The 20,394-nt window shown below is 46.5% G+C and overlaps 1 protein-coding gene across 27 annotated transcripts in view; it reads left to right on the top strand.

The window, feature by feature from the left end:
• LRRFIP1 (LRR binding FLII interacting protein 1) overlaps positions 1-20,394 on the top strand; it is a 141,749-nt gene that overhangs the window by 101,685 nt on the left and 19,670 nt on the right. For 18 of the 27 annotated variants that reach the window (XR_006885771.1, XM_046643489.1, XM_046643488.1 and 15 more), the window contains 8 exons: positions 727-771; positions 1,965-2,030; positions 6,206-6,283; positions 13,206-13,241; positions 13,680-13,805; positions 15,328-15,399; positions 17,442-17,612; positions 19,861-19,953. Coding sequence is in view for 26 of the 27 variants with exons in the window: in XM_046643489.1 (XP_046499445.1) it covers positions 727-771; positions 1,965-2,030; positions 6,206-6,283; positions 13,206-13,241; positions 13,680-13,805; positions 15,328-15,399; positions 17,442-17,612; positions 19,861-19,953 (687 nt within the window). In the remaining variant the exon portion in view is untranslated. The remainder of the gene's footprint in view (positions 1-726; positions 772-1,964; positions 2,031-6,205; positions 6,284-13,205; positions 13,242-13,679; positions 13,806-15,327; positions 15,400-17,441; positions 17,613-19,860; positions 19,954-20,394) is intronic. The other 9 variants (XM_046643481.1, XM_046643475.1, XM_046643482.1 and 6 more) reach the window with 4 other exon arrangements.

Below are 20,394 nucleotides of genomic sequence, written 5' to 3'. Positions count from 1 at the left end.
GTGTTGCTGAGTGATTCACCCCTGGTCATGCACAGTCTCCGACTGGCCCGGTGGCCCTGTGCTGTGGGCTTTCCGTGGCCTCTCCTGTGAATGAGTCATGACACTGTTGTGGAGCTCAGTCTCCGGCCACACCGGAGAGCGGCCTTGGTGTTCCAGCACATCCCAACACGGGCACTGATTTGGGTGTGGATTCCCCTGTTACAGGGAAGTGCCCGCCCTGGCCCACAGGAGCAGTCTTCCAGCTTCATCTGTATCCTGAAGACTGTCAGGGGGATGCCTTGATAGAAATAAACACGCTCATGAGCCGCCCTCTTTGTGTGTGGAAATGTGTGTATTAACACCCCGAGTGTTGTTAACCCTGGATGCTGAGCACTGGGTTTCACTGCTTTTCTTAGTGGTGTTCACCTTGTCACCATTCTCTCTCACTCCCCAGGCCTTTCTTCCAGGAATGCCTGAAAAGGCATGACTAGAAAATAGTCGTATTTCAAAGATGCTTAGGAAGTTTACTATTTTAAAGTTAAAAATCCTCTCATCTTTCTTGTAAATTTGGATTTGCATCTGTCAGATTTACTAGAAACACCCATGCCTACCTCGACTTTTTTTCTTCTAACTGTTGTGCAGTCATTTGGCTGTCATGATAACTAAAATCATGATTACCTTGTTACTGTTACCTTGTTGCTGTTTTTTCAAGGCTTTTAAAACCTGCTATTTGCTTTCTTCCTCCAGCCCTCCTATGTGTACAGTGCTGCCCGGCCGGCGGGGAGTTACCGGGTGCGTGCGTGTGCCCCTGCATCCCAACCCCCCTCACCCCACCGACGTCCTGTTCTTTTCTCCCGGCTTCCTGCCCTTTCCCTCCGCCCCCGCACGCCACGGTTCCCGCCCCACCCCAACCGCGCATGCGCACCCCTCCAGCCGCGCACCTGCTCTGGGAACGTGGAGGTACCTGTTTGCAGCCCTGCTGGGAGTGAATTACCCTTTTACGTGGAGCTTACGCGTGCCATGGTGTCTCTCACCCTTTGGCCAGATCTGGGTTTTATTTATCCCGACAGCTGACAAGAGCTGAAGAAGACACGTTTGCATAGGATCATTAGGCAGGAACGGAACATGGCAACATTTCCTTAATCTCTTGGCAGAAAGAATGATGGCTTTTTATTGCTTTGGTAACCTTAACAGGTATTAATCCAGTGTACTATGTCACTTTGGAAATTTCCAGTTTTAAATGCAAGGTACTTATGCCGTGCAGGAAACTTATTCAAAGTAGCTATACTGTATTGTTAATGTTTCTGAATTTCCATCCGATTGCACACATGAATTAGATGTATAACTGGCTGAGCGAGCCAGCTGGGTCCTCAGGGGGAAACAGGGAAAATTAAAGTTCCTTTGAGCTGGGCAAAGTTTGACATCACCATCCACGGTGTTATAGACTCTTGTTGACCATCCGTGACTAATTACATAGAGTTTTCAAGTTAAGCAAATATTTCTCTTTTCTAGTTAGCAATTTTTAAAGAATTATGAAATATTGGACTATAATTATCTTCCTATTTTATTCCAAAGTCACTTTTGCTATTAGAGTAATGTTCTAAAAATCAAGTATGAGGATGCCATGACAAAATTCAAGATATGTGCATTATCTGCTTGTTTGAAATCTGGATTGACAAGTTGTTAGTTGGCAAGGAATCTTGTTCAGAGTCATACACTTAAAGGATCTATTGGAGATTACATTGCATGCCGAGTGACAGCAACTGAAACCTCTCTCTCCCCGATTTTTGCACCGCCCTGTTCTGCTCCACAGCCCTTCGCCCGTGAAGGGGGTCTTGAACCTTTCCTGCATGTCGTCCATCCTGATGTTTTTCAGGCCTTGTTCCTGGCATGTGTCAGTCTTCCTTAGCTCATGTTTTAGTGTCTTCCGGGTGCTCATGGAGAGAGGAAGGGCGCCCCATCCTGACAGTCTGTTTCCGTCGCAGGCGTCTGTATTGGACGAGAGCAGCCTCGGCGGGGCTCGGTGGGGCAGTGCCTGTGGCTCCTACGCTGTAAGGCGCTTTCTGAGGGTTCTCACGTCTGCTGCATGACTGCATGTGCTCGCTGCGCATAGTTCCAGCCCTGGGAGATAACTGACCAGAGTGATAGGGAGGAAATATGGTCTCATTTCCATTTTCCATTGTAATAAGGGTCATAGATTCTGTCAATCAGGAAGCTTTGGTTGTTAGTTTAGTGTCCTCACTCATCAATGTACACGGAGGTCAAAGGGCGACGACTAACCTTGATGCAGTTTCATCGGCTTTTTCCCTGTGACGTGCTGACAGTACGAATGAGTAGTGACATGGTCTTAAAATAATAAAGAGAGGAAAAAGGGAATTCGACAGGCCGCAGATTATTTTCACCTCTGAATCATCGGGGAAATGAGCAAATTTAAAGACTCCAAATATCACACTTATGTCATTTCCTTTTTGTATTTTGTTGTCTTTCCACCTTTTCAAAGGCTTTGAAATGATAGACTCTTCTATGGCAATAAAGGTATAGTAGTGGCCCAAGAAATACTTGTTGAATGAAAAAACTGAGTGAATGAATGAATGAATGAATGAGGTAAACAGAATAGAAAAATGGACCAGTCTGTGGAAGTGGGGAAGCTAATTGCCTATCTTGAGGACCAGTTGGAACTGCTCATCAGCCCTAATCAGCACTTCTCAGTGAAGATGCTTCTGTATCCAAAGGCTCCTCCACAATCCTGTAAAAATGCACCCAAGCCCCATGTGAAATAGCATGGTTTACTAAGAAATACTTGGAAGTGCTTTTTACAGAGTTACCCAGTCTGCAGTTTCCTGTAGAATGTAATTTTTTTTTCTTTTGAGCTGAGGAAGATTACCCCTGAGCTAACATCTGTGCCAATAATCCTCTACTTTATATGTGGGTTGCCACCACAGCATGGCTGACGAGTGGTGTAGGTCCCTGCCCGGGATCCAAACCCATGAACCTGGGCCACCAAAGTGGAGGTCACTGAACTTCACCACCACACCCACATGGCCTGCCTCTAGAATGTAATTTTTATGAATATTAAATCTAATAAGTGACATAGTATTCATTTCTGTTGCTATCTAGTTAAACATTTATTAATTTTATATTGCATAAGGACCAGTATATTAAGTATTTTTCCCAGTTCTTATATGTTTTTGTAGGCCATTAAAAAACTCATAAACCATGCCTGATGGGTGCAATAGCTCTCATCTATATATGATGGATAAAATGCAACTAAATGATTTTCTTTTATCAGAAAAGAGACAGCGTACTAATTTCTGGAGAGATTGAGACTTTTCCCAAGCACTAGGTAGTTTTCTGGTTACTAAAGTAGAACTTCTAATGTTGGACAGGAGGTGTGTCTCCTCGGCTGATTTTTTTAGAAAGGCTGATTCTTGGCCTGCGGAAGCCAGTCCCTGGCATTGCCGATTGCTCTTTTGTGTCGCAGCTATTTCTGTGCTTTCAGCATCCCATGGGAATCACCTGGGAGGATGGCTTCAGCTGAGTTAAGGAAATGAAACTTCTTGTCCTGGAAGCACAAATGCCTAAAATAGGACCACATGTCTCTGGTATCAAGCCATGCAGAAGAAATAAAAGAGAAGAAAAAGAAATTTTTTCTGCACCTAACAGTGCACTCCCATCCAGAAGGAGCTCACTGTGCATTTGTTGAATTAAATTGGAGGAACTGGGGTAAAATCCCGGGGAAGAGAGATGTGGGCGTCAGCTTGGCTGTGGGTGGCCAGTCAGCAGGCTGAGTGGGAGGGGAGGTTCACCAAGCCCCCCCTCCTTTCCTCATCTCCCTCCTCCAGCCTCTCGATCACTCTCCAGGTGGATACCGGGTTCCCCACGCTCAGGAATGTGGCTCGGGGAGAGCCTCCCCAGGCTCTGTGTCCGGTTAGTCATTGTGGCCACTGACAAACACACAGCCGATTTGAGGAGGCTGCAGCTCAGGGTCCCCTCCTGTCTGAGCTGGGAGTGCTGCAGCCTCCAGGCTGACCCCAAGCCTGCAGAGGACAGTCCTGATCCCACTTGGGAAGAATTGTCCCCATCTCCATTCTCCCAAGAAGTTAGCATCAGACACAGTCTGTGTTTACAATTAAATGACTTAATTACAATTAAATGCTTACATGAGATTAAATGAGTAGTTTTTTAAAGTATAACCCTTTCGCTTGAAAATCTTTCTACTTTGTACCTTCCTTGCCCTTATTAAGCTGTGTGCGTGTTGTTGGAAGGACATGTGGCTGTGTGTGAAGTAACCTTAGTTGTTTTGACATGCCGGGAAGCGGTCATCAACACCAGTGCTTCTGATCCAGGAGCCATGAAAGTTGTTTCTAGCAGAAAGTGAAAGCAAGGGAGAAAAACCCAATGTGCGTTCTCTTGCATAACCCTCAGCCCCTCTGTGTGGTTGGTGTCCTTCCTTCCATATCACAGATGACTAAGTAGCTTTTCCAAGGTCTCGTGGCCAAGAAGAGATGGCGCCTGGACTCCAACGCAGATCTTTCTAACTTACATCAGCCCCGCGTTAGCCACGCAGACTCCCAAACATCAGCAACTCCACAGGTGGCACGTGGACCACGTGATACAGACTTTAAACCTTCTTTTCTGAATGATCAAGTGAAGTCAGATGATTTGAGAGCAGTTTCTGACTAGGGAGTGGGGCAAGCTTGGTCAGAAATAAGCTCTATTAACAACCATCCAACATATCTCTGAACCATAAACCAGGACGTGAATGACGTAGAATACCGTAGGATTTGTTTACAAGATGAAGTTTTCCTGTCTTGTATCAGTAAACCCAAAGGAGAAATTCATTTGCCTTAAAGTGCTGACATTAAGTGTTTTCCTTTATTTTGAACAACAAAGCTAAAAGGTGGAGCTAGTGATAACTGGTAGGTTTCTTGGATGTGTCGTACGTGACAACATCTTACATATGGTGTACGTACAGCCGTATTACCTGTGCATCTGAAACATCTTGCAACTAAGTGTAAGTACACAATGTTTATTGAACAGGGGAATGAGTATAGGTAGGATGTGTCTGGGGAACTTGCTCATCTTGACCAAAGCTACTAAACTTGCAATTATTCATTCAACAAGTATTTCTTGAGTGCACACTGGGTGCCAGGCCTTCTCTGGGGGTGTCAGCAGGGAAAAAAACAGACACAGATCCTGCCCTCAGGGGAATTACATTCTGTTGGAAAGACAGGTGAACTAGGAGATGGTATTTAAGCTGAGATCCCAGGCAACCCTGGAGTTCTGTGGCTCCTCTAATTTGCTCCTGTAAGGCCTGCAGTCTCCCAGTGGGGCTGGACGGGCAGTGGAGAGAACAGTGCCCTGGCGTGCTGTGGGGTGTCGGCAGGGGCTTGCCGCAGGGCTGTGCACAAGATCCTCCTCAGGCCATGGCGCAGAATGCTCGATGCCTGTGATCCTAACCAGGGTTCGAATCCTGCCTCCCCGCCCACCCTGCCTAGCTCAAGAGGAAAATGAGATTTTTTTTTAACAAAACATGAGAAGGTATCTAAGGCTAGAACAAATGCGAGTACAAATCAGAGTGAAGAGGGCATAGCTACTGGATAAATTCGTTGCTAGTGTTTTCCTTTATGGGAAGACAGAAAGTTTAGATAGATGGATGGACACATACATACATCCAGGCAACCAGATACAAGGTAATGTGGTCCTTAAAAAAAAGCCATGCCTGATTTTGTGTTAACTCTAAATCTTATCTTGTTTTTACTTGGAGAGATAGTAGGGGAACAAACTTTTCTATTGTCCAAAAGCCAAGCCCCTGTCCGATCTTCAGTTTCTGCTGGACCGCACCTCACGTTCTCAAAAACGGTCATTTCCACATCGCTGGGTGGTTTTCTGTGCATGAACTAGGCATGACTCCACACCCCAGTTGAATGGATGCTTTGTGTTACTTTCTTCTTGCTAACCAAGAATTCTGTGTTCTCTTGATATTATGATTAATTTTTATCTTAGTGGGCATTTATTTGAAGCTGTGAAAGACACAGCCCTCTTCTCCGAGGGAAGTCTGCTCTCCACACTAACCTCTCTTTCCTTTCTGCATCGTGCATCGCGTGTGGCTAACCTCCACCACTAACTGGGGCGCTTGCCCGGTGGCCTCTGTTCTCCTTGCGTCTCTGCTGACCCTGTTCCTTTGTTTCTCTCTGCGTGTCCCGGCGGCGGGCTGTGTGGGCAGCCCTCGGAGCACAGCGGCCACCTCAACTCCAGCTCCCGCGCCTCCTCCAGAGCCAGCTCGGCACGGGCCAGCCCAGTGGTGAGTGCGCCTCCTGCTCTTCCTCCCATTCTGCTTCATTCCTTCCTCCTCCTCCCCTCATCTGCTTTGCTTCTCTGTCCCGTGAAAGGAACCCTCCACCTCAAAAGCCTCAACATGGAATAAAGTAGGAAGTCTTTGCCCACATTCATTTCAGGTCTAAGTAAAGACAGAATTGGGAAAAAGGCTTCCAAATTTAGAATGTTGCTATTGCATGGCTAGTATCTAAAGGACCATGTAAGAAATTGTTCACTGTGCTTGGAGATGGGGGTCTTCCTGGAGGAGGAAAGCCTTGGACAGTGGGGGTGGGGGGTGTAGCCATGTGCATTGATCTATCTTTTTTATGATTTAAAAATGTGAAGGATTGACTTTTAACATTTTGTTTATAACATGTGGTCCTGGTGTTGGGCCTAGACAGTTTCTAGAATAAAATGTGGTCCTGTCCGTGCCATGGCATTCCCAGCTCTGCTCCTCCCTCACTGTCCCATTGATTCTAAAATTGGTCGGTGTCTGTGAAACTACAAAACTGCACTCCTCTTTGTCACTCAGCATGAAATGACCCAAGTTGGCTTCAGAAAATAAGGGGCCCTGTTACCGGTCCCCATCCTTTAAGTGTCATTATTAGGTATTTTTCCTGGGGTCTTTGGAATTTTAGACAGTTTCTCCTCACCTGATGCTTTATATGGGGCTACTATACAATGTTTATAAGGGTTTAGCAGGGCAGTTCTGCCTGGGGGACATTTGGGAATGGGGGGGCTGGCGCAGTGATCAGGAAAAGGGGCGTTCAGTGGGCAGGAGCCGGGGGCTGTGTGCTATGCCGTGTGCATGCCAGCCCCGCACCACGGAGGACCTCCACACCAAAGGCCAGTGGCGCCCTCCTCCATAATCCCTGGGTCGAAGGAAGCAAAGATGGGCAAAGCTGATCTCTTTTCTCTGCTCTAGTCGTAGAAAAGCTTGAATGTGGTTCTTACTTGCACATCACCACAGTCAGTCACGTTGATGTCCAAAATTTAGGAGGAGCCCCTGGTAATCGGAGAAGTCTGTGGAGCTGAAATCTCTCGCCCGCACAGATGCGCCTAGTTGCATGCTGATGATTTCTTTGTTTTGTAAATTAGATACAGTCTTTTAAAGCTGTGCGTTTTCATACCAAATGCAGATAAGGCTTCTTCCAGGGAAGAGAGGGATACCTGGAAATGAGCCCGTATGGCTGGGTCAGGCGGCCTCCGTCCTCCCACGCCCTGCTTTGCCTGACTCCAAGGCCAAGGCCAGAGCCCTTCGTCACTGGGCTTGCACGGGGGTTTTCCTGGTAGTAAAGAAATGTTCCTCTCCACCATGTCTTCATTTCTCCTTCATTTCTCATTGAGAGGGAGAAAACAAAAGAGAGATCCAAAGGTGGGGTGTTAGAACGAGAGAGCCTGTTTCTCTGGGGAAATGAAGACTAACCCCCTCTCTGGAAGCCGCAGACACCACCTTTACACATTCAGTGCGCCCGCCCACCCTCACAGCCATTTGAGCCCCCCGCCCCCTTGGAGACCAGCGGTGAGGGGAATAGGAGAAGCCACGTCCTCCACAAGCTCAAGTGTGTGCGGGAAACGTGTGGTGGCAGACACCCCAAAAACCCCAGATGCTTGTCGCTCTGCCCAGAACCAATCAAGCAGGCATAGTAAGCTCTTCCCCTGTTCAATATCACGTCACTTCAGTTCTTAAAATCTGGCAGGTGTCTTCCTACGGCTATTAACGTAAGTGACTGGCGGGCATTATCGGTGAACTGAGGAATTCCTGCTCACTGAGGTCAGCAAACCTGGCTGGCCCACAAGGGCCTGCCTTCCTTTAAGTTCGTCTCTTTCCGAGTATGTCATGCTCTGTGGTAGCAGTGTATACATAAGCCAATCTCTGTGGAACCTGACGACTACTAGGAATCAAAATTTTCCATGATAAGTCTAATGGAGAGTCACTGCTCCTTATGCGTAATACTCTCTCACGCTCACTTTTTGGAAAAAAATAAAAGTATTCACAGTTGACAGAAGGCAGGTCTGGCTTTACTTTCTAAGAATCCTAAACCCCCTGGGTACCTCTGCCTGGTGGGGCCCAGGTGGATCATGGGATTTCAATCCCCTGATTATTTGACATCCGTGGTTTATTCCAGTGTGATGATGAAGTTACAAAGTCACAGGGCTCAGTCTAGTTACTTTGAAAGAAGAGATTAAAATCAGCTACAAATTTCTTTGTCATACGCTTTCTAAATGTGTAAAATATTTACTCACATGAAATGGTTTTAGTAGATGATCATAAACAGAGAGGCGAGTATTGACCGTGACTCCCTGGGGCCTGGTGACGAGAGGTGGGTGGTCTCTTTATAACTGTCTGGGCCCCTTGTCCTCGGGAGCTGGGGCAGGGGCTGCCACTTTCCTGCCAGGTGCCATCGTGGGAAAAAAGCAATGGGTGGAGGAGCTCTGGGGCCCTTCCAGTTCTTAGTAAAGCTCGCTCTCTTTTTGGTTCTCTGACTGTATAGCTGAGGACACTTATAACTATGTTGCAGGTTGTTTCACTCTAAGTTCCGAGTGGAAGGTGGACTGAAGATTTCTGAGGACGCAAGACTGACAGGGACTGGATTGAGCTGGTTTTTCAGTTCATTCTAATCAGATAATCTGTTCAATCTTTTTTCTTCCCTGAGTCACCTGCTCATTTTCAAAGGTCGATTGATTGTTGTGCGGTTGGCACATTTGGTGAGCGAAGGTCAGCATCCTGCAGACTGTGTGGGGTGGGTCGTCCTCCCACCCCTTCCAGTCACCTCACACGGGTTGGGGACCTCGAAGCTGAGGATACCTCAGTGTGTGGTCCTTAGAACCACAGAGACATCTCTGGAACGTGCAGGGCAGTTCCCCAGGGGACTCAGTCACATTGGCTGTTGGTCCTCTCAAGGACGGAACACAGTCAGCATCTCTGTATCTGCAGAGAGTCGAGAAGACAGACCCAAGCTGGCCCTCTGTTCCGGGATTTCCAAAACTCGCGGTCTCCTACATGGAATCTGCACCATTTCTGTTTTCTGGGGAGCAGAAAATAGAGGGAAGGAGGGAGCAGTGGGGCCCAGGCAATGGGACAAGTGACCCTCCCAGCCTGGCCTCTCATTCCTGGCTGGGGACATCTGGCCAGGCATGCAGACTTCTTGGGCTCCCCTGGAAAGAGGGGGTAATGACACCCTTAAAAAACAAAACCAACAAAAAGGTCAGGCATTGTTAGCTTGTGTCTCCTCGCTGAGGGGGAGTCATGGGGGGATGAGGCGTTGCTACAGTGCACTGTGGCTCGTGGGAAGTGCCCTGTGGTCTGGTGCTCCATCGGGAATACAGATCCAGGGGGCAGTATGAGTGAGGACGGGGTCAGGGGTCTCCTGGGAAGGGGCAGCCCTGGAAGGCTCTGGGTATAGAAGGAAGGCTAATGTCCCAGGAGTGGCGGGAGGGGAGACTATTAAAGAGCAAAGTAACCAGAATGAAGGAAATGATAGCTTGTCCCACTTTAAGAAAATAAAGTTGTCTCAGCATCCAAAGACATGAAGTTTGCCCCCGCCCTTGGTCCTCCCAGCATCGTGGCAAAGAGGAGAGGATGCTGCCCCATCTCAGAAGGACATGTACTGTTCCACGTCCTCCTCGTTTTCCCATTCTACAGATGAACTGTATTTTCTTCTCCAACATGTCCAGGATCTTCTCCTCGAGGAAGTTGTGGTTGGTTCATTCAGCCAGTGTTTATTGAATACCTAGAATGTTCTAGGCATAAGGCTACAGCGGTGAGCGAACAGACCTGTGCCAGCCCTCATGGACGCACAGACTCGGGGAGACAGACACTCATCAAGCAGCCACACATGCATGCAATATAAAACTCAGCAGGATGGGCTCCAAGGGGGAGACGCAGGAAGCTTCCAGAAAATTGGAACTGGGAGGTTTGAAATCCAGGCCTGAAGCACGCCCAAGCAGTGGGCCCCACCTGGTGAGGCCTCAGAACCCCGCTGGGAGTCCAGTAAAGCTGCCTCATTCTGAAACATCCATCAGGAATGTCCTCCGTGGAGCCTGGGCTCACGTTCCCTGAGTGTATTCAGACAAACATGAGCAATGAATTGGTGTGTCTGGCCCATTTGAGCTAGAAAAACAAAAGACTGTAGAGACTCGTGTTTATGGGATATGAAAAGGGGCCAGATGGAAAAACGGGTCTTGAGTTATGAATACAAGAGTTCAAGGGCAAGTCATTCAGGATAACGTCAGTATTATTGGATTTAAAACCAAAAATTTCCACTCTACTGGTAGACTCCGCTGCTGTTTATATGTGAAGGGAAATTCCCCTTAAAATGGGTGTTCCCTGAGCAATGTTCGCTCCTGTCAGTTTGTTTCTTGAAAGGGACCATGCGATGGCATTGCGTCTGTGATCCCCTTTCTCATCTGGGAGCTGGGATTTCCTGCCTGGAGGTTGGGGACACCATGAGGAAAACCTTTCTTTGTCCCTGGTCCTTCTGCTAGGGTATCTTAGTACCCCCATACTGTATTCTTCCCCAGGAAGGTGGGCAAGCCAGATGGTGATATGGAAAACCTGGAATTTTAAACCTTACCTGACATTATGTTTAAGCGAGGCTACGTAGTAAATTCATTTTGACACGACGTTAGAAGGTTGGAATTAATAAAATATTTCATGGGCTACTTTAAGCATCTGCTTTTGAAAGGAAGAGCTGCCGTCATTTACAGTTTCACAGAAATTTTTTAGAAGGGGCTATTTCCAGTCGATTTTAAAAGATGTCTTTGTATACATTCACTTGTGGCCACGAAATACTGGTGGACATATTTCATAGTATGAAGTTTTCACATTGACCCAAAATGTTGACTATTGCTCAGAAACTGAGAGTAATAAAGCTAATAGGCTGCAAGATATGTGGGGCTGTGGACCTTTCACAGATGAAGAGACCGATGTTCACAGAGGTCATGTGGCTTGTCCCAGCTCCCATGCTAGTGTGGGCTGGAGCGACTTGGAGCACGGGCAGCCGACGGCACCCCTGCGTCTCGCTCTGCTCCGTCTACCCCGTGCAGCAGCCGCGACAGTGTTTAAAAATCCTTTCGTCTACTCAGTTTCTTTGTATCTTATTTTCGGAGACAAAGTGCTGTTCTTTATGTCAAAATTAAACACCCTGTCTGTTTTACTTATCTTTTCCTTTGTTTAGGGGATGTCAGGGGTGCTTTACTAAAGTGGGTGCAGCTGCCTGGCCGTGGAGCTCTGGGCCTGCCCCACTCAGCTCCACTCAGGCTGCCATCTAGTGGGAGCCAGGGGGACCTCAACACCATCCTGCTGCTGTGTCACTTCCAAGGGGCTCCAAGTACACATTTCAGGAAGGCTGACAAAGTCAGGAGTCCCTTGTAATTCAGAAAACTGACAAAGCGGCATTTACCCTCATAGGGGAAAACAGAGATTGGAAACGATAGTTAAGCATAGATTGGCCAAAACTTTCCTTGAGAACTTAATTTTTTCTTGGGCCCACTGTGGGCCCAGGACAGGAAATGGTCATCTTTACAGGAGATCACTGCCTTTACGGTGTCCTGAGCAGGTGCTTAGCACCTGCGCCGTGGTGCTGTCCCATGCACTGACGTCACTGTGGGCAGTTAACACATTCGTGAGCTGCTCTGCCGTGGCCTGGGACGCAGCTCCATCAGGATTCCCCAACCTGCAGTCGGGACCGTCTGTGGCATAAGCACAGAAGGGGAACTGCAGAGTCCCAGGTCCCCGATTAGGTCTGCTGAGTCAAAGATGGGATCTGTACTGGTCACGTGCATCTGCAGTGGGCTCCCTGGTGATCAAATCTAAGAACTTCTGAGCTACAGGCAGTAGGACTGGACACGTGATGGAGTCGTCAGCTTCCCCCAGAGAGTTTGGAGACACAGCTGAGCACAAGGTTTGCTCATCCTCTGTGACCTTCCCAGTGGGCTTGTGGAAGGGAGCTCTCAATGTGCCAAAAAAAAGGAAAAAGAAAAAAAAGAAAAAGAAAGTTGGCATTTGTTGGATGCTGAGCGAAGAAATAAATATAACCAATGCCAGCTGTGGCCTGTTGACCCGAGACACCCTCACAGTGCAGGAATCTCCCTTGGAGTCAACACTTATGCACCCTCTTGGGGCTCCACATACTGCTGTGGGTCCCCTCGAGGCTCCTACCTGAGGGCAGGAGAGGAGGGCATCTCAGAGGCACGTCCTAATAGGAAAGATGTGAAAAGCCAAATTCTTGGGGTCCCACTTTCCACCTGGCAAATTCTTTTGTATCTTCCCCTGCCGACCAGCCCCCAGGATGTCTGGGCATCTCTCCCAAGATGTTTCGACCAGAATTTTCACATTGACTCAGTTACTCGGGAGAAATGGGAGAAGTTGTCATCGGCTCCGCTGCTTTCTCTTGCTCTGGAGAACAAGTTGAGTGACAGTCGAAATTAAAACTCTCTGTGGTTGCATCTTGCAGCCTCCAGAAGGCTGAGCATAGTCTCACTCTCTAATCCTAGTAATTGCAGTGGGTAAACAAATTTGGGGCTTGTCGTCCGCTCCCACACTGAGACCTACACAAAGAAGTGTAGAAATCTCTAAAGTAAACCTATTCGAGTTTGATTCATTGACAAATCCCTCATTATGGATCTTTCTGTGATCAGTGTGTGCTTTGGTTAGATGTCATCGTGTTCCCATGGAAACTGTAAAAGTTGAAAAACCAGCAAAGTTCAGCCTGGCACCCTGAGCTACCCGCGCCTGTTTCTGTGTCTGCACTGCCTGGCAGAACATATCAGAGATTCTCCTTGGCAAAGTAGTTCTTAAATTACAAAGGAAGACAAAGTTTTATTTTATTATTGTCTACCCCCTAAATCCAGATTATCCATTTAATGCTTTTAAGTATTTAACATTTGTCCATTTTCCTCTCCAGGTTGAAGAGAGAGGAGAAAAGGATTTCACCGAGAAGGTAAGAAATTTTTCTAAGGCTTTATATTGTGTCATTTATAAACCACAAGGGTCCCAAAATGTATGGATGAAACTGACAAGAAAATATGTTGCTTGATCTTTAAAAAAAATGTTCACCAGTGAGTGAACAGGACTAGTGTGTGGCCCACCAGCAGGCGTCACATCCTTCGGGGGGTCCCCAGGAGTCACTCTCAGTTTGTTACGTACTGCAGCAGTGAAGGAATTTATGATGGGCTTGACATGGAGCTTAAGGTTGATCCAGACAAGTTCCCAAGCATCCATGAGGCCCCTCAAGGTGAGCCTCTCTTTACTGCTTTCTGTAAGCCCACTGAAAATTTTCTAATTTGGAAACTGAATTCAAGTAAAGGCACCATAATCGTAGACTTACAAGTACTTTGGGTTTTGTCTGAAATCTCTTTTGATCTTTCCAACATTCTAGGGGTCTCGTAGCCTGCCCAGCCTGTCTGCAGCCACACTGGCCTCCCTGGGCGGGACTTCCTCCCGGCGGGGAAGTGGGGACACTTCCATCTCCATAGACACGGAGGCATCCATTAGGGAAATCAAGGTAAGACTCACTTACGACTTAGAGGAAGCTTTAGGAAAATCAATCTTCAAGTAAAACGAGATTTAATTTGTAAAATTCCAGATCTTTCTTCTTGGTCCCAATCTCTCCTACCTCCCACACATGTGATGTTCTAATAACACCAATACCCAACTCAGTTATGGTCTCCTGCAGGAAGCCATCCCTGACTGCCCCACCCCAGCAGGGCAGACCTCTGCGCTCCCTCACTCTGCAGGCACACCTTGATGAGAGCCTCGCCATGCCATGCCACACGAGGTGCCAGCCCTCTGCACATCCAGCGTGCATAGGCATTCAGTCTAGATTTTTTGGAAACTGTTGGACCCCGGATTACTCTCTGCTCCCAATGACACTGAGTATTTTCCCACCACCTTACCCTGGGAGCTTCCTGCTCTCTGCCTAGAATGCACCGTTCCTGTCTATTTGTGGTATGCAGAAGGTGCCTTTAGTAGATAAACCATCATTGTGTTTTAGTTCTTCTCCTACTGGAACGTAGGCTTTATTCTCTGTTACATCCTTAACACTCAGCGTGGGGCCGGGCACTTGGGAGCACTCTCTGCGTGTGAGAGAGAAATGCAATAGAGTTTGTTAAAAGTCACCGGGCACGTTGCATCGATGCGAAGGGAAGTTCAGTTCCTAGAATTTGTGTCCTGGAGAGCAGAGCCAAGGCCAGAGGGAGGAACTTGAAGATCAGATCTGGCTTCCTCTAGGGAAGAGCTTTCTAGTAAATAAAACTGGTTAAGAGGGGAACCGGCTGCCAGTGGTGTCTGGACAGCTGGATGACCATTTGCCAGGGGGGTCAGAGAAGGGATGTAAGCGTGAGCCGGGGGTTGGACTGGGTTCCCTTGAGGGTGCCTTCTGACTCCTGTGCTTTAGAAGAACAGTTTTTTGGCCGCTCTTTGTTTATTCCTTTACTACATCGAAGCAGAGTTTGCTGCAGTCAAAGTTCATCTCTGCTCTTAGGTTGTGAGCGCCATCATTTGTTCGACGAGCATTTACTAAGAGTCTAGCTCACGCCAGGCACCAGGCACCAGGAATGTGGTGGTGAACAAGACAGGCAAAGCAGAGACCTGGAGCCCCGTAAACGCAGGGACAACTCTTGGCTGATTTCATCTTTAGTATCCTCTGCATCTTGCACAGAGTTGGAACTCACAGAGCTTGGACGATCTATTAAATAGGAGTCAAAGAACTTGTCCCATTTTCGGAAGCTCTTTGGCCTTGTTTTATAAAATTGTGCAAAAATATCATAGGAGGTGCACCTGCATTTTATTAAAATTGTGTGAAAATATCACGAGATACGCCTAAAGTTTAATCTTTGTAATATTGAAATTTATTTTAATTTCCTTTAACACTTAAAAAAAGAAAAGGAAAATTTCTGCTCGGACTACCCAAATTAGGGGAACTACCCAGAATTAGAAACAATTGAGAGCCTCGCCTCCCTTTCTTTGTGGTCTCGGTCAGGTTTTCCTCCCTTGATGTCATTTGCCTTTTTTGCCGTTTCTCCCAGGAACTGAATGAGTTAAAGGACCAGATTCAGGATGTAGAAGGCAAATACATGCAGGGATTGAAAGAGATGAAGGTACCAGTTTGCAGAAGTGTGGGTTTGTGATATTAACCCAACTTAACTTTAAAAATTCCAAAAGAAGAGCTTAAAACTGCATGCTTACTCAAAAGAGGCTCCAGCCTGTAGAAGAACTCACAATGGCAGGAACACTAACTAGCATCGGCGTGTGTGGTGTGTGTGCATCGTTTTCCCAAACACAGCTTTTGAACCAAGACTTGAAAACTTTAATTCCTCCATAGAAAAGATACTAACATATTTCCTGGTGCACGTCTTGTACTTGCCGTCCCTCCCCCGGCTGAAAACCAGTTTCCCATTTCACACAGAAGCTTACCATCCACTTGCAAAAGGATTTTTCGTTTTCTTCACTTTCCGTAGTAGTTACGTACAAACGATGCCACGCTTAATTTGCTTCTCAAAATATCTGACGCCTACAAATAAGGCAGTCCTTATTGCTATGCTTTTGAAACATCCAAATTATTCGCATCCTGTAAAATTTTACTAGTTGAAGCAATGTCTGAATGTGCTTCGTCTCGGATTTATTTGAGTAACTACACGCTACTTTTAGAATGTGGAATTACCGCGTTGCGCCAGCCAGGAAATTTAGTTGTCACATTCCTTGAAGGTAAGGTGAATAGTCAGAGACTGTGTTCTCTGTCTTCATTAGGCAGCTTATGGCAGATTGTGGATCTAGCAATAGATGGTAAAGCTGGTACTTCCTTTTCAGCTCTCCGGAAAGTACCTGAACAGTGGTCTGAGCTCAGTGTCACAGGGTCACTAAATAGGGGATATTTTTGTTCTAACATGACTACTTAATCACTTTCGTATTTGTCACCTCTCTTTAAAAAGGGGGAAAATTGGGGCCGGCCCCATGGCAGAGTGGTTGAGTTCGCATGCTCTGCTTCAGTGGCCCAGGGTTTCACTGGTTCGGATCCTGGGTGCAGACACGGCACCACTCATCAGGCCATGCTGAGGCGGGGTCCCACATAGCACAACCAGAGGCACTCACAACTAGAATATACAACTACGTACTGGGGGGCTTTGCGGGGGAGAAGAAGAAGGAAAAAAAAAAGAAGATTGGCAACAGATGTTAGCTCAGGCACCAATCTTTAAAAAAAAGGGAGGGGGGACTTATGACTCTGGCCTTCAACTCATGTGAAAAGGGAGCCAGTGAACAGCCCAGGAATCACTGGTTCCACCTAATGTTGTTACCCTGTTTGCAGGTGTGGGCGAGACCAGCAGTGGTCTCTGTGAAGCCTCCCCATGACACCTACCACACCTAACCAAGCAGTGGGGTGGTTTCTTTAGCTGGGAGTAGTTTACCCCCAGGATTCTTCTCTCTGTTCTCCTGGAGACGCCCGCCCCTGATGTCTATTTTGGGATCTAAATGCTACTGTGCTCTGTTGCCTGGCCTGCGAGGCTGTGTGCCCCAGAGGGTCGTGTTTATTTTGCAGGCCTCTTTCCCCCAGCTGTCCTTTCAGAGGAATGACCTTTGTCTTCCCAGGACCTACCCAGTGAGGCCTGTGTACCTTGTTGGGTTGCCCTATGAGTCATAAATCTGAAATTCCACTGCATCCTTTCCTGGTTCATAAGCCCAGATGGGGGTAGTCGGCGGCTTGTGGCAGGCGTTTCTGTTCTTTGAGCCACCACGCGCTGGCACTTTCCCAGGTCTGGCCACATATCTTGAGTGACTACTTCAGAAACTTGTTGAACAGCCCAGCCCACTCCAGTGGGCCACTGAATCATGCGGCGAGGACTCCACGGCCTCTGTGACAGAACCCTTTCCGTCCGTGTGTCTCCCTTGTCCTGGTGACCACATGAATCGTTTTCATCCCCAGACACAGTTATTAACTAATTTTCTGAGGGATGAGAATTTGATCAAATTGAAAAGGGGATATTTCTCTGCATTTGAAATTGCTGTCTGTTTCTAGTTCTCATTCATTTGCTCTAAGAAATAAAGTCTAAATTTAGGGCTGAATTTTGTCTGTTTAAGAGTACCAAGCTAATCTTTGTTTTTGTTTTCTTCCTACTGTTTCAAAATTCTGACCTTGTTCCTGCAGGACTCGCTAGCGGAAGTGGAAGAGAAGTATAAGAAGGCCATGGTGTCTAATGCTCAGCTAGACAACGAGAAGACAAACTTCATGTACCAGGTTGACACCCTGAAAGATATGATGCTAGAGCTCGAAGAACAGCTGGCTGAATCTAGGCGACAGTATGAAGAGAAAAACAAAGTAAGCTTTAGGATGAGAAAGAATGGTAGAATATACAGGTAAATGGTATATGTAAGAATGGTAGGACATATATAAATAGTATACATGAGAATGTTAGCATATATAGTCGTGCACTGCATAACGATGGGGTCACGTTCTGAGAAATGTGTCATTAGGTGATTTCATCCTTGTGTGAAAATCACGGAGTGCACTTACACACACCTACATGGTATAGCCTGCTACACACCTGGGCTATATGGTACTAATCTTATGGGGCCACTGTTGTATGTGTGGTCCATCATTGACCAAAATGTTGTTATACAGCACATGACTGTATGTAAATAGATATATTTGGTATGTGGTATATACATATATGATGAAGATGGGGGGTGTGTGTGTATATGTATATGCATATAATGGTTTTTTTTAAACAATGGTTCTCCACTTGTCCAGGAAGCTGAAACATCTGAAAATAAGAACCCCATGCTCTTTGCTGAGGGACTTGAAATATTGATATGCACAATTTCCATACATAAACTAGAGACCGTTTTTCGGAGAACATTTATGTTTTGCATGTAAAGTCAAGTCATGACCCTGAAAACACATGCCTGCGAAAGAGCTGGCATGCTTAAAGAAGGCAGGATTGCATGCTCCAAGATTTTCCTGTTAATCTACATTTCCTGATTTTTATTTTCCTATCTCTTAATACCATAAAGAAACAGTCAATTGCACATATCAAAGATTTTAAGAAACGTATATTCATTTATTTTATGCTTCTTGGGAAAAGACACAATTACTCCATTTAAGAATTAAACACCTTCATGAAGCTCAGAGGGGGGAGAGTCATATTTGGGCTTTCGTTAAGAAGCACTGGAATTAATGTGTTAAGTTATGGTATCAGCAAAAAGCATGAGCGTGCGTTGAAATGAATGACAGTAGCCTGATTAGGTGAACCCTGGGCTTAGATCTTCATTGTGAGATCCAGAGCAAGGAGTACTTGGTTTTCATAGTTTTAGGAATTAGTTGGTTTACCAAACCCTAGAGTATTGTCCAACTTTTCAGAGTTGCTGAGATAAATAGAAAATTTAATTTGTGAGTGTCATTATCTTTAAAAAAACAAACAAACTGGCTCTATCCTCTAAATCCCGAGGGTTAAAACCAAGGTACCATGAACACTCAAAAGCCTCCTTCTTTGACTGCTGTAGAATTAAGTGAGAAGCTAAAGAATTTTATCCATGAAGTTCCTGATAGCTGAACTCTGAAACAAAGGAGAAGGTTTTCATGAGACCCGATGTCCTGTTGGGATATAGGAGCAGAGAGCATATCCTGAACTGCGCTTGGGTGGGAGGGCGCTGTAATGCATTCTACATACTCCTAGAATGTCCTCATTTGGGCATCAGTAAGTAGACCAAGGACCTCCAAATCTAATTCCAGAGAGGTTAAATGATGCTGGAATGTTGTCCCAAGCTGGGGCCATGGGCCAAGCAAAACCCAACAGGGAGGTCCTTGTCACAGCTAGGAGAATACCAGTCACCCCCAAACTTCAGAAAGTGGGTGAGCAGACGGTGGATGCTAGGGTGAGGAGCTAAGGTCAGATCTCTTCTAAAATAAGTCAGCTAACGGATCTAGGGAAGGTGTACCTTGCTGTCTCCTACACTGCTGGCAGTTAGTTGGGTACCAAACCATCATTAGGGACTGCGCTGCTGGGACAGAGCTGAGCGGGAGACCAGAAGAGCTGTGGTGATGGGTGGCTGGGGTGAGTCTCACAGAGGGGAGGGACGGCCTAGGGGAGCAGCTTTGTGTTGGCAAGTGCTTTACTTCCCCCACCTTTTCTGTGTTGTCCCTGGAGTATAGAGTTGGCCATCCACTGTTCATGAAATAAGCTTGCCAAAGGAGACCATATTTATCCCCCTTGTCATCCCAAAGGATAAATCCTTCGCAAAGCTGCCTCCTCCAGACCCTGAGAACAGACAGCCCTCTGGACTACCCCAGGCATCCTGGAGAGGGACCCTTCCTTGCTTGCTTAGAGAGAAATCAAGAAACACTTGTTGGTTGTATCAACTCCTCGGGTTAAATTTATAGTAAATCATAGGGGCATCTTCTAGAAAGTCTAGAGAAATGGGTTTGTGCTGTTAAAAGGGCCTTGAAAATTGTAATGATATGGTAAAAGGTAATTTGTTACAAGGCAAATGTAAATCATGGGAACAGTTACAAGAATGACAGAAAAATGTGATTCTGCTACAACCTTAGCACTCTTTTCCTTTTATAGGAATTTGAAAGGGAGAAGCATGCCCACAGTATACTGCAATTTCAGTTTGCTGAAGTGAAAGAGGCCCTGAAACAAAGAGAAGAAATGCTGGAGGTAGGTTGCTTTTACCTCTTTTTCTTTGTCTTTTGTGATTTAGGAGCATTTGGTTGGTTCCTTACTGAAGTCACCAGTTTTCTTGAAAATTGAGAATTTAGGCTAATTCTCCATGCCTCGCTTAAGAAAACAGTCCCTTCCGTTAGTGAAGATCCTCATTCATTGATGCTTTTGTGTTTGTTTAGGGAGATGTGGTAGACAGAATAATAGCCACTGAAGACGCCCCTGTCCTGATCCCAGAACCTGTGACTGTGTTACCTTACACAGCAGAAGGGACTTTGCAGATGTGATTAAGGACCTTGTGATGGGGAATCATCCTAGATTATCCGAGTGGGCCCATTGTGATCACAAAGGTCCTTATAAGAGGGAAGCAGGAAAGTCAAAGGCAGAAGTAGATGTGACCACGGAAGCAGAGGCCATGGAGGAAGGGGCCATAAGCCG

This window comes from Equus quagga, chromosome 17, assembly GCF_021613505.1.
Source record: "Equus quagga isolate Etosha38 chromosome 17, UCLA_HA_Equagga_1.0, whole genome shotgun sequence".
NCBI lineage: Eukaryota > Metazoa > Chordata > Mammalia > Perissodactyla > Equidae > Equus > Equus quagga.
Note: the sequence above shows the minus strand (reverse complement) of the source record. Positions and strands in the feature narration are given on the sequence as shown.